This window comes from Mobula birostris, chromosome 16 (assembly GCF_030028105.1).
Source record: "Mobula birostris isolate sMobBir1 chromosome 16, sMobBir1.hap1, whole genome shotgun sequence".
Classification (NCBI taxonomy): Eukaryota; Metazoa; Chordata; class Chondrichthyes; order Myliobatiformes; family Myliobatidae; genus Mobula; species Mobula birostris.
In genome coordinates, this window is record NC_092385.1 from 78,820,675 (window position 1) to 78,834,191 (window position 13,517).

Consider the following 13,517-nt stretch of genomic DNA (forward strand, 5'->3'; position numbering starts at 1 on the left):
ATCTTTCACCTTGGTCAGCACAATGTTTTTATCAAATATTTAACTCTTTCGTTTTTGTCACTTAGCTAAATAAAAACGTCTGAAAATGCAATGCTTTTATCTATGTGAGGTAATTCAAAATCACAGAATGTCTGAAGTGTTTTGTAACCAATGAAGTACTTTTACTGGTTATTGTTGGTGTTTGGGCGTAGTGGGAGCTATTTTAAACAGAGTAATATAATGCAGAAACAGGGAAATAAGTAATTGGTTTTAGGCGGTGGTTCATGGATATTTGTTGAACAGTATACAGTACTGAGTCTTAGCCACTTTTAAACATTTCTGTAAAGTGAAGATGCTTTCAAAAATAATGAAATTATAAGTTTCTAAATATGAAAAAAATTACTATAAATAGCAGGAAACAGTAAAAAATTAAATCAAATGTGTATTTGGTATGACCTTTAAAACCATCATTTCTCTTAGGTACACTGTCATGCAGTTTTATAAGAAAATTGGCTGGTAGGTTGTTCTAAACGTCTTGGAGAACTTGTCACAGTTCTGCGGACTTTGGCTGCATCACTTGCTTCTGTCCCTCCAAGCAATCCCAAACAGCCTGGAAGATGTTGAGATCAGGGCTCTGTAGAAGCCACACTATCTGTTGCAGAACTCCTCCTTTTCATTGTTCCTTATGACCTTGGCCATGTGTTTAGGGTTATTGTTGTGCTGCAGAATGACGTTGGGACTGATCAGATACCTCACTGATGGTATTGCGTGAAAGTAGAGAATCTGCTTGTACTTCTCAGCATTGAGGATTCCATTAATTCTGACCAGATCACCAACTCCATTTGCAGAAATGCAGCCCAAACCTGCAGGAACCTCCGCCATGCTTCACTGTTGGCTGCAGACACTCATCGATGTAGTGCTCTCCAGCTGTTCTATGGACAAACTGCCTTCTGTTTGAGCCAAAAATTTCAAATTTTGACTCATTACTCCAAAGCACTTGCTGCCATTGTTCAGCATCCCAGTCCTTGTGTTTTTGTGGTTTGGTGACTATCTTGGCTTTGCTTCTACTTTGGCTTTTTGCAGCAACTCTTTCATGAAGACAAATCTGACAACACTTCTCTGGACCGTAGAGGGGTGTACTTGGGTTCCAGTGGTTTCTGTGAATTCAGAGCTAAAAGCAGTGCAGGACACCTTCTGATTTAGAAGGATGTCAGTTTGATATATTGCTCATCTGCTGCACTCAGTTTCCATGGCCTACAACCACTGCATTTCTGGTCTTCAACCTTCCCCGTTTCTTTGTAGTTCTTCTGAAGAGCTTGGACAGTCAATCTTGAAATTCCTGTCTTCTGGAAAATACTGCTTGGGAGAGACCTTGCTGATACAGGATGATCACCTTGCTCACTTTTGCCATGGTATAAGAAATGATAAATTGTCACATCTACCACACCTTCACCTTTTAGTTGGTTGTCCTTCACCCAGTTTGATTCCTTGAAAGATGACATAACTGTAGCTAACATGAGAAATCAAAGCCAACATAAAAGCCAAAGAGAGACCAAAAATTAATGGGAAGTTAGACAATTTAGGAGAGGACAGTTAGGAGGGGAGAAGCTGGCGGCGCGACGCAGCGCACGCAGCCGCTCCGAAATAATATCGTATTTGTTAAATAGGGGCCGTGCACAATCCTGATCTGATGGAGACAGACGTGAGAAGCATGGAGGAACATCTGGAGAAACTTCTGAAATGCCTGCTTCGCTGCCGCTGCTACTGTGCGATTGAGAATCTCCGGAGGGGAAGGCCTTGAATCTGCGGCTTTGCCTACTGCCTGTTGCCGGGGCCGGGGTTGAAGCGCTCAGCAGAGATGGTGCTCAGTGTCGGAGGGCTGGTCGGAGGCTCGAAGTTTTCGGACTGACTCAACAGTCGACTGCGGTCAGGTGCTTCCAGGGTGCTGCATCGGCAAGTTTGCGGCACTGGAAGCTCATGGCAGGGAGAGTTTCTCCCTTCTACCGTCTGCGTGAGATGATGGGACTTTCGAGAGACTTTGAAGCTTTTTTTTACCGTGCCCATGGTCTGTTCTTATCAAATTATGGTATTGCTTTGCAGTGTTGTAACTATGTTATAATTATGTGGTTTTTGTCAGTTTTTAAGTCTTGGTTTGTCTTGTGTTTCTGTGATATCATTATGGACAAACATTGTATCATTTCTTAATGCATGCATTACTAAATGACAATAAAAGAGGACTGTGTGTCCTCGTAATCCAATCTAATTAATCTAAATTGGGAAGCTTTTACAAACCAATAGAAAGCAACTAAACAAGTCATTGAGAAGGAAAGATGGAAAACAAAAGTAAGCTAGATGGTAATATTGAGGATATCAAAAGTTTCTTCAGTTACATTAAAGCGTAAAAGAGAAGCAAGAGAGGATATCGGACCACTGGAAAATGATGCTAGTGAGGTGGTAATGGAGGACAAGGAAATACCAGATAAACTGAATACGTATTTTGCATCATTTTTCACTGTGGTATACAGTGTCGAGAAGTGTATGACCAAACACTGGTAGAAGAAATGAAAGGGTTGACTGTTTTCTAAATGGAGAGAAAATACAAAAAAGTGAGGTGCAAAGGGACTCGGGAGTCCTGTGCAGGATTCCCTAAAGGGTAATTTGCAAGTTGGGTCTGTGGTCAGGAAGGCCAATGCAATGCTGGCATTCATTTCAAAAGGACTAGAATATACAAGCAAGAATGTAATGTTGAAACTTTATAAAACACTTATGAGGCCTCATTTGAGAGCATTGTGATCAGGGTTGGGTGCCTTATCTTGGAAAGGATGTGCTGAAACTGGAAAGGGTTCAAAGGAGGTTCACAAAAATAACAACAGAAAGCAACTAAAAAAGTCAGAAACCTGTTTCTGTTTCAGTTAATCCATTTAGTTCATTCAACATTATGTCATTGATCTGTTACCTTTGTTTAGATCAAAAAATCTTAAGATATCAGACACGAGGAAATAGGCCATTTGGTCCATTGAGCCTGCTCCGCCATTTCATCATGGCTGATTCAAATTTCCTCTCTGCCCCAATCTCTTGTCTTCTCCCTCTATCCCATCATGCTCTGACCAATCAAGAATCTATCAACCTCTGTCTTAAATATACACAAAGATTTGGCCTCCACAGCTGCTTGTGGCAAAGAATTCCACAGATTCACCACAGTCTGCTTGTATATTCTAGTCTTGAAATGAATGCCAGCATTGCATTGGCCTTCCTGACCACAGACCCAACTTGCAAATTACCCTTTAGGGAATCCTGCACAGGACTTCCGAGTCCCTTTGCACCTCACTTTTTTGTATTTTCTCTCCATTTAGAAAACAGTTAACCCTTTCATTTCTTCTACCAGTGTTTGGTCGTACACTTCTCGACACTGTATACCACAGTGAAAAATGATGCAAAATACATATTCAGTTCAACTGGTATTTCCTTGTCCCCCATTACTACCTCTCTAGCATCATCTTCGAGTGGTTGAATATCCACTCTTGCTTCTCTTTTACGCTTTAATGAAGAAACCTTTGATATTATCAATATTACTAGCTAGCTTACTTTTCCATCTTTACCTTCTCAATGACTTGCTTAGTTGCTTTCTGTTGGTTTTTAAAAGCTTCCCAATTGTCTAACTTCCCATTAATTTTTGGTCTATTTATATGCCCTCTCTTTGGCTTTTATGTTGGCTTTAATTTCTCTTGTTAGCTACAGTTATGTCATCTTTCTTTTAGAATACTTCTTCCCCTTTAGGATGTATATATCCTGTGCCTTCCAAATTGCTTCCAGAAATTCCTACTATTGCTACTCTGCCACCATCCCTGCCACTCATTTCGAGCCAACTCCTCTTTCATGGCGCTGTAATTCCCTGTACTCCACTACAATACTGATATATCTGACTTTAGCTTCTCCTTCTCAAATTTCAGGGTGAATTCAATCATATGATCACTTTTTTCTAAGAGTTCTTTTACCTTAAGCTCAGTTTATTACACAACACCCAATCCAGTGTAGTTGATCCCCACAAGCTGCACTGAAAGCCTATCTCTTATGCATTCAAAAAACTCTCCCTGGGATCCAGCACCAACCTGATTGTCCCAATCTACCTGCATATCGAAATCGCCCATGACTATTGTAACATTGCCCTTTGGGCATGCTTTTTCTAATCTGTAATTTGTAGATTACATCCTTACTACTGTTTGAGGGTTTGTATACAACTCCCATCAGGATTTTTTTTACCCTTGCAGTTCCTTAGCTCTACGCACAATGATTTGACACCTTCCATCAAAGCTAATCCTGTGGCCATTGCGAATGCAATGTTCTGCTTCCAACTATTTCTCCGGGTAACCCAAACGGATATGCGTCCTGTGCTCCTTGATGCGGTTTTTCACTGTGTGTCCCAGCTGGGCAATATACAGTACACGACTCCACATTCACCGGGAATCCTGTAAATGCCAGCCAACCTGAGTCCCAGGTCATTTTTGACCTGCATAAGCTATGGTTTGAGTTTCTTCGCGGATTTGTGGATGGTATTAATCAGGTATTTCTTCAAGAGCCTGGTGATCCTTCCAGAAACTGTGGAAGTATAGAGTAGACAGGCAAGAGCGATGGGTTCCTCCTTGTTGTTAGGGTCCCTGGTGTTTCCATCAGCCCTTTTAAGGGCCCAATTGATTTAATTCACCTTGTGGCCATTCTGTAGGAACGTTGTGTGTAATAGTCTTATTTGTTCAGGGAGACTGTCCAGGTCCAAATTAGTTTTGACTTCAATGGCACAAAACTACTGTGCAGCGCCAATGGCTTTTGGGACTGCCTGGTAAAGGAAACCATTGAAATAAACCTAGAGGAAAAGAATTTTAACAAAGATGAAGGTCTCGCTCTAAGTAAGGATTGTAAGCAAGGTGGGAGAGCGGAAAATTGATTGGATGAGGACTAATCAATTAGGAGGGATGGACTACAGGGGTATAAATACAACTGGACTGGCCCAGGCATCACCCCTTATGAAGATGGCAGAATTTGTCACAAAACGTCAGTTATAATTGATACCTGTACCTGGCTGGAAGCCTGAGAAGTGTCTTTTTTCACCTATTCAGTCTTCCCTTATAACTCAGGCCCTCCAGTCCCGGCAACATCCTGGTAAATTTTCTCTGTACTCTTTCAATCTTATTTACTGCTTTCCTTTAGGTAGGTAATCAAAACTACACATAATACTCCAAATTAGGCCTCACCAATGTCCTGTACAACTTCAACATAACACCCCATCTCTTGTTCTCGGTACTTCAATCTATGAAGGCCAAAGTGTCAAGACCTTTCATAATGACCCTATCTACCTATCTATCACAATTCAATGAACTATGGGCCTGTATTCCAGATCCCTTTGTTCTACCACATTGCTCAGTACCTTACCTTTCACTGTGTATGACCTACCCTGATTGGTCCTGTTGAAGTGGAACACCTCATACTTGTCTACATTAAATTACATCTGCTATTTTTCCTGCTGGTCCAGATCCTGTTTCAAGCTTGGGTAGTCTTCCTTGCTGTCCACTACACCCTAAATCTTGGTGTCATCCTCAAACTTACTGATCCAGTTACCCATATTATCATCCAGATTGTTGATATAGATGCCACAACAACTGACCCAGCCCTGATCCCTGCAGCACTCCGCTAGTCACAGCCTCCAGTCAGAAAGGAAACCATCTACTACCACTGTCTGGCTTCTCCTGCAGAGCCAATGTCTAATCCAGTTTACTACCTCATCTTGAATGCAAAGTGACTGAACCTTCTTGACCAACCACCCATGCAGGACCTTGTCAAATGCCTTACTGAAGTCCAGAGCCTTTTCTTCATCAATTTTCCTGGTAACATCTTCTCAAAACTCGGTAAGATTGCTTAGACATGACCTACCACGTACAAAGCCATGCTGACTATCCCTAATCTATCACGGTCTTTCCAAATATACCCAGTGTCTTAGAATACTTATCGTCTTCTGATATCAGGCTCACTGGCCTAAAATTTCCTTGTTTATTCTGTGAGCCTTTCTTAAACAGCAGAAGAACATTAGCTATCCTCCAATCCTCCAGTACCTTACCTGTTGTTAAAGAAGATTTGCTAGTTTCTGTACTTGCCTCCCTCACACTCTGTGGATTTATCCACCCTGATTTTGCCTCAAGACAGCAAACACCTCCTCCTCTATAATCTGTGTAGGGTCCATGATCTTGCTGCTGCTTTGCCTCACTTCTATAAATCTTGTGTCTATCTCCCGAGTAAATAGAAATGCAAATAATCAATTTAAGATCTCCCACATCTTTTTGGTTCCAGACATAGGTTACCTTTCTGATCTTCCAGAGGACCAATTTTGTCCCTTGCAATCGTTTTGCTCTTAACATGTCTGTAGAAGCCCTTAGGATTCTTCTTCACCTTGTCTGCTAGAGCAACTGCATTCCTTCTTTCAGCCCTCCTGATTTCTTTAAGTCTTCTCTTGTATTTCTTCTACTCCTCACAGTATCTCATTTTTTCCTACCTGCTTATACTGGTATGCACCTCCTTTTTTTTCCCCCTTAACCAGGGCTTCAATACCTCTCAAAAACCAAGGTTCCCTAAACCTTTTATCCTTGCCATTTATTCTGACAGGCACTTACAAGCTTCATACACTCATAACTTAATTTTTGAAGAGCTCTTATATACCAAGTACATCTTTGCCAGAAAATAGTCTGTCCCAATCCACACTGAAAAAAATCCTTTCTGATACCATTAAAATCTGCCTTTCTCAAATTTAGAATCTCAATCCGAGGACCAGACCTACCCTTTTCCATAATTGCCTTGAAACTAATGGCATTATGATCACTAGAAGCAAAATGTTCCGCTATACAAACTTCTGTCACCTGCTCTGTCTCATTCCCTAATAGGAGTTCAAGTATTGCACACTCTCTCATTGGGACTTCTATGTACTGATTAAGGAAACTTTCCTGAACATATTTGACAAACTCTATCCCATCTGGTCCTTTTATAGTATGTGAGTTCCTGTCAATATGTGGAAGTTTAAAATCACCTACTATCACAACCTTGAGTTTCTTGCAACAGACTGCGATCTCTCTACAAATTTGTTCCTCTAAATCCCACAGACTGTGGGTAGCCTATAGTTCTATAATATAGGCCCATTAACGTAGTCATACCTTCCTTATTCCTCAGTTCCACCCATAAAGCCCCACTAGACATGTTTTCCTGTCTGTCCGGGCAGAGCACTGCTGTGAAATTTTTGTTTTGTGATGCCATCCGTCACACTTTAATCCCTCCCGCTCTATCATGTCTAAAACAACGGAACCCCAGAATATTGAGCTGCCAGTCCTGCCCCTCCTGCAACCAAGTCTCCCTAATGGCCACAATATTATAATTCCATGAGTTGATCCATACCCTGAGCTCATCTGCCTTTCTTACAATACTTCTTGCATTGTAGTGTACATAACTCAGAACATTAGTCTCCATGCTTGACCTTTAGACTAACACATACAAAATGCTGGAGGAACTCAGCAGGCTAGGCAGCAACTATGGAAATAAGCACAGTCGACATTTCAGGCAGAAACTCCTCGACTGTGGCTTTTTCTATAGATGCTGCCTGGCCTGCTGAGTTCCTCCAGCATTTTGTGTGTGTTGGTCAGATTTCCAGCATCTGCAGATTTTCTGTTATTTGTGATTAGACCTTTTGATTCCTGACTTTGTTCGAGGTCTTAACAACTACAGTCGTATCTGTTCTGGCACTCTGGTTCCCATCCCCCAGCAAGTCTAGTTTAACTCCCACCCTGCAAACCTTTCCACTAGGATATTAATCCCCTTCTAGTTAAAGTACAAACCATCTCTTCTGTAAAAGTTCCACCTTTCTTGAAAGAGAGCCCAGTGATCCAAAAATTCGATGCCCTCCCTCCTACACCAACTCTTTAGCCATGTGTTAAACTGTATGTTCTTCCTATTTCTGGCCTTCCAAGCACGTGGCACGGTGGTAATCCTGAGATCAGAACCCTGGAGATCCTGTCCTTTAACTTAGCACCTAACTCCCTGAACTCATTTTGCAGAACCTCATCACTGTTCCTGGCTATGTCATTGTACCTACAAGAACCATGACATCTGGTTGTTCACTCTTCCATTTAAGAATGCTGAGGACTCAACTGAAATGAGATCCACTGTTACCCAGGAAGCAACATACCATCTGGGAATCTCATTCTCGTCCACAGAACCACCTTTCTGGTCCCCGAATGAACCCGTATCACCACAGCTTGCCTCTTTTCTCTCCTTCCCTTCTGAGCCACAGAGCCAGACTCCGTGCCAGAGACCTGACCTCCATGACTTTCCTCTGCTAGATCATTCCCCCCACCCCCAGTAGTATCCAAAGTGGTATACCGGTTGTTGAGGGGATGGCCACAGGGGTACTCTGCACTGGCTCCTTAACCCCTTTTCCCCCTTTCTGTCTTTCTCCCAGTTTACGTGTCCTACACCTTGGGTGTAACTACCTCTCTATACATCTTGTCCATCACCCCTTCAGCCTCCTGAACCTGGAGATCATCCAGTGCCAGATCTTACTCCTTAACGTGGAGTATTAGAAGTTGCAGCTGGATATACTTCTTGCAGGTCAAGTTGTCAGAGATCTCCCTGCCCTCAGCAGGGAGAGCATTCAACTATCCTGCCTGGCATCCCTACTGCTCTAACTGTGTAATTATAAAGAAGGAAACAATGAATAAACTGAGAAATATCTACCTACAGCTTTTCACCTTTTCTCACTCGAGTCTCTCCTCGCTGAAGCCTCGAAGAGCTAAAGCCTCAAAAACCCCACTCTAACATTGTTCACTCCAACAAAGGCCACTCTGCTTGCCCCTGCCTTATTTTAATTTGCATTTGCTAATGAATCCAGATCTCTGATTGGCTGCTGTCAAATGCTGAAACTCCCGTGAGGCACTGCTTTTTAGTGCGCGCACACACCAACCTTAGTGAGTCATTCCTTTTCTTGCTCCCCACGTCTGATTGGCTGCTGTTCAAACCTTAATGAAGTACAAACCTTAATCAACGAAGTACTTGGTTGTTTACCTTGTTTACGTAGGTCCCATATCTTATTTGCATTGCTGAACTGATGCCTTTTGGCAAGGTAGTTTCTGAGCTGGAGGGAGTGGGGACAGAGGCACCCACACTATCAGAAGCTCTGCTGCAGAACATTCTGTCTCATTGTGCTTTATACGGCATTGAAATGTTTACATATTTTCCCCGATAGTAGATTATTGTGAGAAGCTCGGCTCTATACCACCTGTATCTTTCTGTGCTACCTTGTTATTTAATTCCCATTAGTACAAGTTTACATTTCCAACAAGGAATGCCATTTTGGTAAGTGAGCTTGCACATACTCTTCCAACAACTGCCAGAGCAATCAGGTCAGGTAGATAAATGATGTCAATTAAAATGAACTGCTAATTAAAAGTTGATGCTGCCATGTTGCAGTGCCACAGACCAGCCTGTGTATTGGCTAACTGCAGTTTATAGAGTGTTAAGTCATATAGGTCAGCCCCACAACCCTGCTCATCACCTCCAAAGCAATCAGTGCTGCTTAATGGGATTGTAAAGACCTTGCGGGTTTGTTGCTGATGATTCTTTTTGGCTGGTGACCATTTGTTCACATTTTGGCCAATCCTATACTTGAGTAAAGTTTCAGCAATTTGTAGGGTATGATCTGGTTGTTGCTGCTGCGCTCATTTTATTCAAAGGCTTGTGCTGAAATCTACTTATTACAAATATGTGACCCAATACAGCTTCTTCTTGTAAAGGTTCACTTAACGTGGAAAATGAAAAGGAACTTTGAAGAATGAATTCGGAGGACTTAGAGAAGAAAGGCTTCAACAGGAGAAGAGTTGTGTAGCAATTTTATTCCTTCTCAAAGAAAAGGAGTTGAAAATAAATACTCTGTATTTTACCCAATGCGTTTGCATTTTGATAAGCCAGTGAAGTAAACACCTATGTTTATGGCGAAATGTTATTGAATTTCCAGTATGTGGTCAAGAAACTGAATTTGAGAAGTGTTTCCAGTCGTGAGCGCAAAGCAGCAGAACAAGAAGCCCAGCTTTTATCCCAGCTTCGACATCCTAATATTGTAACCTACAGAGAATCATGGGAAGGAGATGATGGAATTTTATACATCGTGATGGGTTACTGTGAAGGTGGAGATTTGTATCACAAACTGAAGGAACAGAAGGGCAAATTGCTGCCAGAAAGTCAAGTCGTGGAATGGTTTGTTCAGATTGCCATGGCATTACAGGTACAGTTCTGTATATCAGAAGCTGGGAAATGCATCTACATTTTTAAAAAATGAGTCCTTGGTGGGTAAAATTGACAATGTGTGGGCTGCTAGTTAATTGCACCAAGTTGTTAGCATGGTTTTAAAGCTCTCAGCGCTGACCTGGCTCTGTGGCCGTGGACCTGTGCATTGTTTGCTATTTTTCTCTGTTTTGCATGATTTATTCTTTTTCATACTTTGGATGATTGACTGTTTTTGCAGTGTGGGGTTGTTTAGTGAATTCTATTGTGAAAAGAGATCTAGTGCCTTCCCACCATATATGATGAATAAACACCTCTTGGGCTTCCAGCCATGTGGCGGAGTTTATCATCAAAACTTCGGTTACAATCAATACCTGTACCCCAGCTGGAAGCCCGAGAAGAGTTTATTCAAATTCTATTGTGCTTCTTTGTTTTGTGGCTGCCTGAAAGAAGATGACTCTCAATGTTGTATATAGTATACATACTTTGATAATAAATGTACTTTGAATTCAGTTAACGTAAATTAATGGAAAAAAATATTGGGCTACAGTTTCTGAGGAGTTTTCATGGGCCAAATTTGATTCATTATGTTAAATGCCACATACTCCCATCTTTTCCTCACGTAATGGTCCCCCACGATGAAAATCCCCCACTCCTTGGACAGTCAGTCAATAACTGTGTGTGTGTGAGAGAGAGAGAGAGAGAGAGAAAGAAGGCACTATTGTTATGTGATTCCATCTTGACCTGCAATAGTCAACAAGAAAGATTCTGGAAATGTTTGCTTCCCATTGATGCTTGCTACCATAGAATCTGATAAATAGAAGAACAGGACAGTTGAGAAGGGAGAGGCAAGAGAGAGTGAGAAGGAGTAGAAAAAGACAGGAGCAAAAAGAAATTAAAAGGGAGGGAATGGGGAAAGATAAACTGAGCAGAAGAGAACGGGTCAAGGTGTACATAGAAAGAGTAAGAAGATACAGAAGATGCCAAGCCTCTAGTCACATACAGTCTAGATTAGAATCTCATCATGCATGCTTCAATTTTAAAAAATGGGATGTGGGTGATTCTATACTCCTTTGCTGGCATTGGTTCAGGGTAGTCAACGGCTAACCTGTGAGCTTTGCCTAGATCCAGACACTCATCGACTCTACCAACTAAAACTGACTACAGCTTATCTCCATCTATGTCAGACACAAAAACGCAATGCAGATGGAGAGTAAGGGACAATCACTTTCTACCCTCATGGAAAAGCCAACAAGCCAGCTTTTAATCTCTGTCAAACTACTCAGCTTTCATGTCACCCTTCCCACACACACCCTGTACATAATGTTTGCATTTGTTCTTTCTCTGTCTAAAATTCTTCATTGTACATCATGTTGAATTTGTAAAATCATAAAAAAAACAATTCAGGTATCTTTGGATTGAATATTGCAAATGGTTAATGTTGAGAATTTGAAACAGAAGTTATACAATGAATGAGATCTATGCATCTTTTGTTACAGTATTTACATGAAAAACAGATCCTGCATAGAGATCTTAAAACTCAAAACATCTTCTTAACAAAATCAAACATCATAAAGGTTGGGGACCTGGGCATCGCCAGAGTGTTGGACCAGCAGCATGACATGGCCAGCACTCTGATTGGAACACCGTATTACATGAGCCCAGAACTCCTCTGCAACAAACCTTACAATCACAAGGTAAGGTGCTATCATATAACTTTACTGTGCTTTTGGTTAGAAAGTGTTTGCAAGATATTTAAATATACCTTTCTGTTAGCTTGACTACATCTGGTTTGTGTTTTTTTACCTCCCTTTAACTCCATCAGTGATTTTTCAATAATTTCCCACTTAGAAATTCCTAGATGGGCTGCCACAGTAGCGTAGCAGTTAGCGTGACACTATTACAGCTGGGGGCATCAGAGATCAACTGTAAGGAGTTTGTCCGTCCTCCCTGTGGAACGTGTGGGTTTTCTGTGGGTGCTCCAGTTTCCTCCTACAATGCAAAGACATATTGATTAGTAAATTAATTAGTTGTTGTAAATTGTCCCGTGATTAGGCTAGGCTGGGGTTAAATTGGGGTTGCTGGGCAGTGTGGCACAAAGTGCTGGAAGAGGGCCTGTTCTGTGCTGCATCTCTAAATAAAGTAAATAAACAAAAAAACAAGCCTGTCAGTTATGTTAGATTCTATTTATTTATTTTTGTTTTTTTGTTGAAAGGAAAATGCCCCATAGATGGGTTGATTACGAAAACAGACAGGTTACCTGCTGATAAACAGGAGATGAGAAATCGGGTAACCTACCCATGTTACCTGATGCCCGGGTAGATGTTGTGAAGAGTCTTGATTTGGAGGATCACAAACAAGTGTGAAGTAAATGCATGAGATGGAGAGTAGTTGGATTGGGAGAAGTGTTTGAATGCAGGAATGAGAGATAGTTTCAGTTAGAGAGTATGCATAACTCCTGCAAAGTTGAAAGTAGCCTTATTTGGAATGGGGAAGGGAAGGATGGGGTCAGCATTTCTGGTTAATTTTGAAATCTGGATGAGCATATCTTTTCCAATCCTTTCACTTTAGCTATTGGGTGTATCTAACACAGCAAGCTCAGCTGGCCAGCACTAAAACAGAAATGAAATCTGTCTTGCCAGCTCGTCAACATACTCAACTGAATACCTGGAGTAGGATGACAAACTGTTCTCTTTGCTACCTCTGTTAATACAGGGACTTAATGGTCCAGATCATTCTGGATTTGAGTTTCAGATTTTTCTAATCTTATTTTACATCTAACTAATTTTGGTACTAAAATTATTTTAAGTACCAGAAGACTTTTGACAAGGTCCCACACAGGAGATTAGTGTGCAAACTTAAAGCACACGGTATTGGGGGTAAGGTATTGGTGTGGGTGGAGAGTTGGTTAGCAGACAGGAAGCAAAGAGTGGGAATAAACGGGACCTTTTCAGAATGGCAGGCGGTGACTAGTGGGGTACCGCAAGGCTCAGTGCTGGGACCCCAGTTGTTTACAATATATATTAATGACTTGGATGAGGGAATTAAATGCAGCATCTCCAAGTTTGCAGATGACACGAAGCTGGGTGGCAGTGTTAGCTGTGAGGAGGATGCTAAGAGGATGCAGGGTGACTTGGATAGGTTGGATGAGTGGGCAAATTCATGGCAGATGCAATTTAATGTGGATAAATGTGAAGTTATCCACTTTGATGGCAAAAATGGGAAAACAGATT

General features: G+C 41.6%; 1 protein-coding gene across 3 annotated transcripts in view; it reads left to right on the top strand.

The window, feature by feature from the left end:
• nek4 (NIMA-related kinase 4) overlaps positions 1–13,517 on the top strand; it is a 95,001-nt gene that overhangs the window by 3,840 nt on the left and 77,644 nt on the right. For 2 of the 3 annotated variants that reach the window (XM_072280953.1, XM_072280954.1), the window contains exons 2-3: positions 10,019–10,285; positions 11,784–11,981. In XM_072280953.1, coding sequence (XP_072137054.1) covers positions 10,019–10,285; positions 11,784–11,981 — 465 coding nt within the window. The remainder of the gene's footprint in view (positions 1–10,018; positions 10,286–11,783; positions 11,982–13,517) is intronic. The other variant, XM_072280956.1, reaches the window with a different exon arrangement.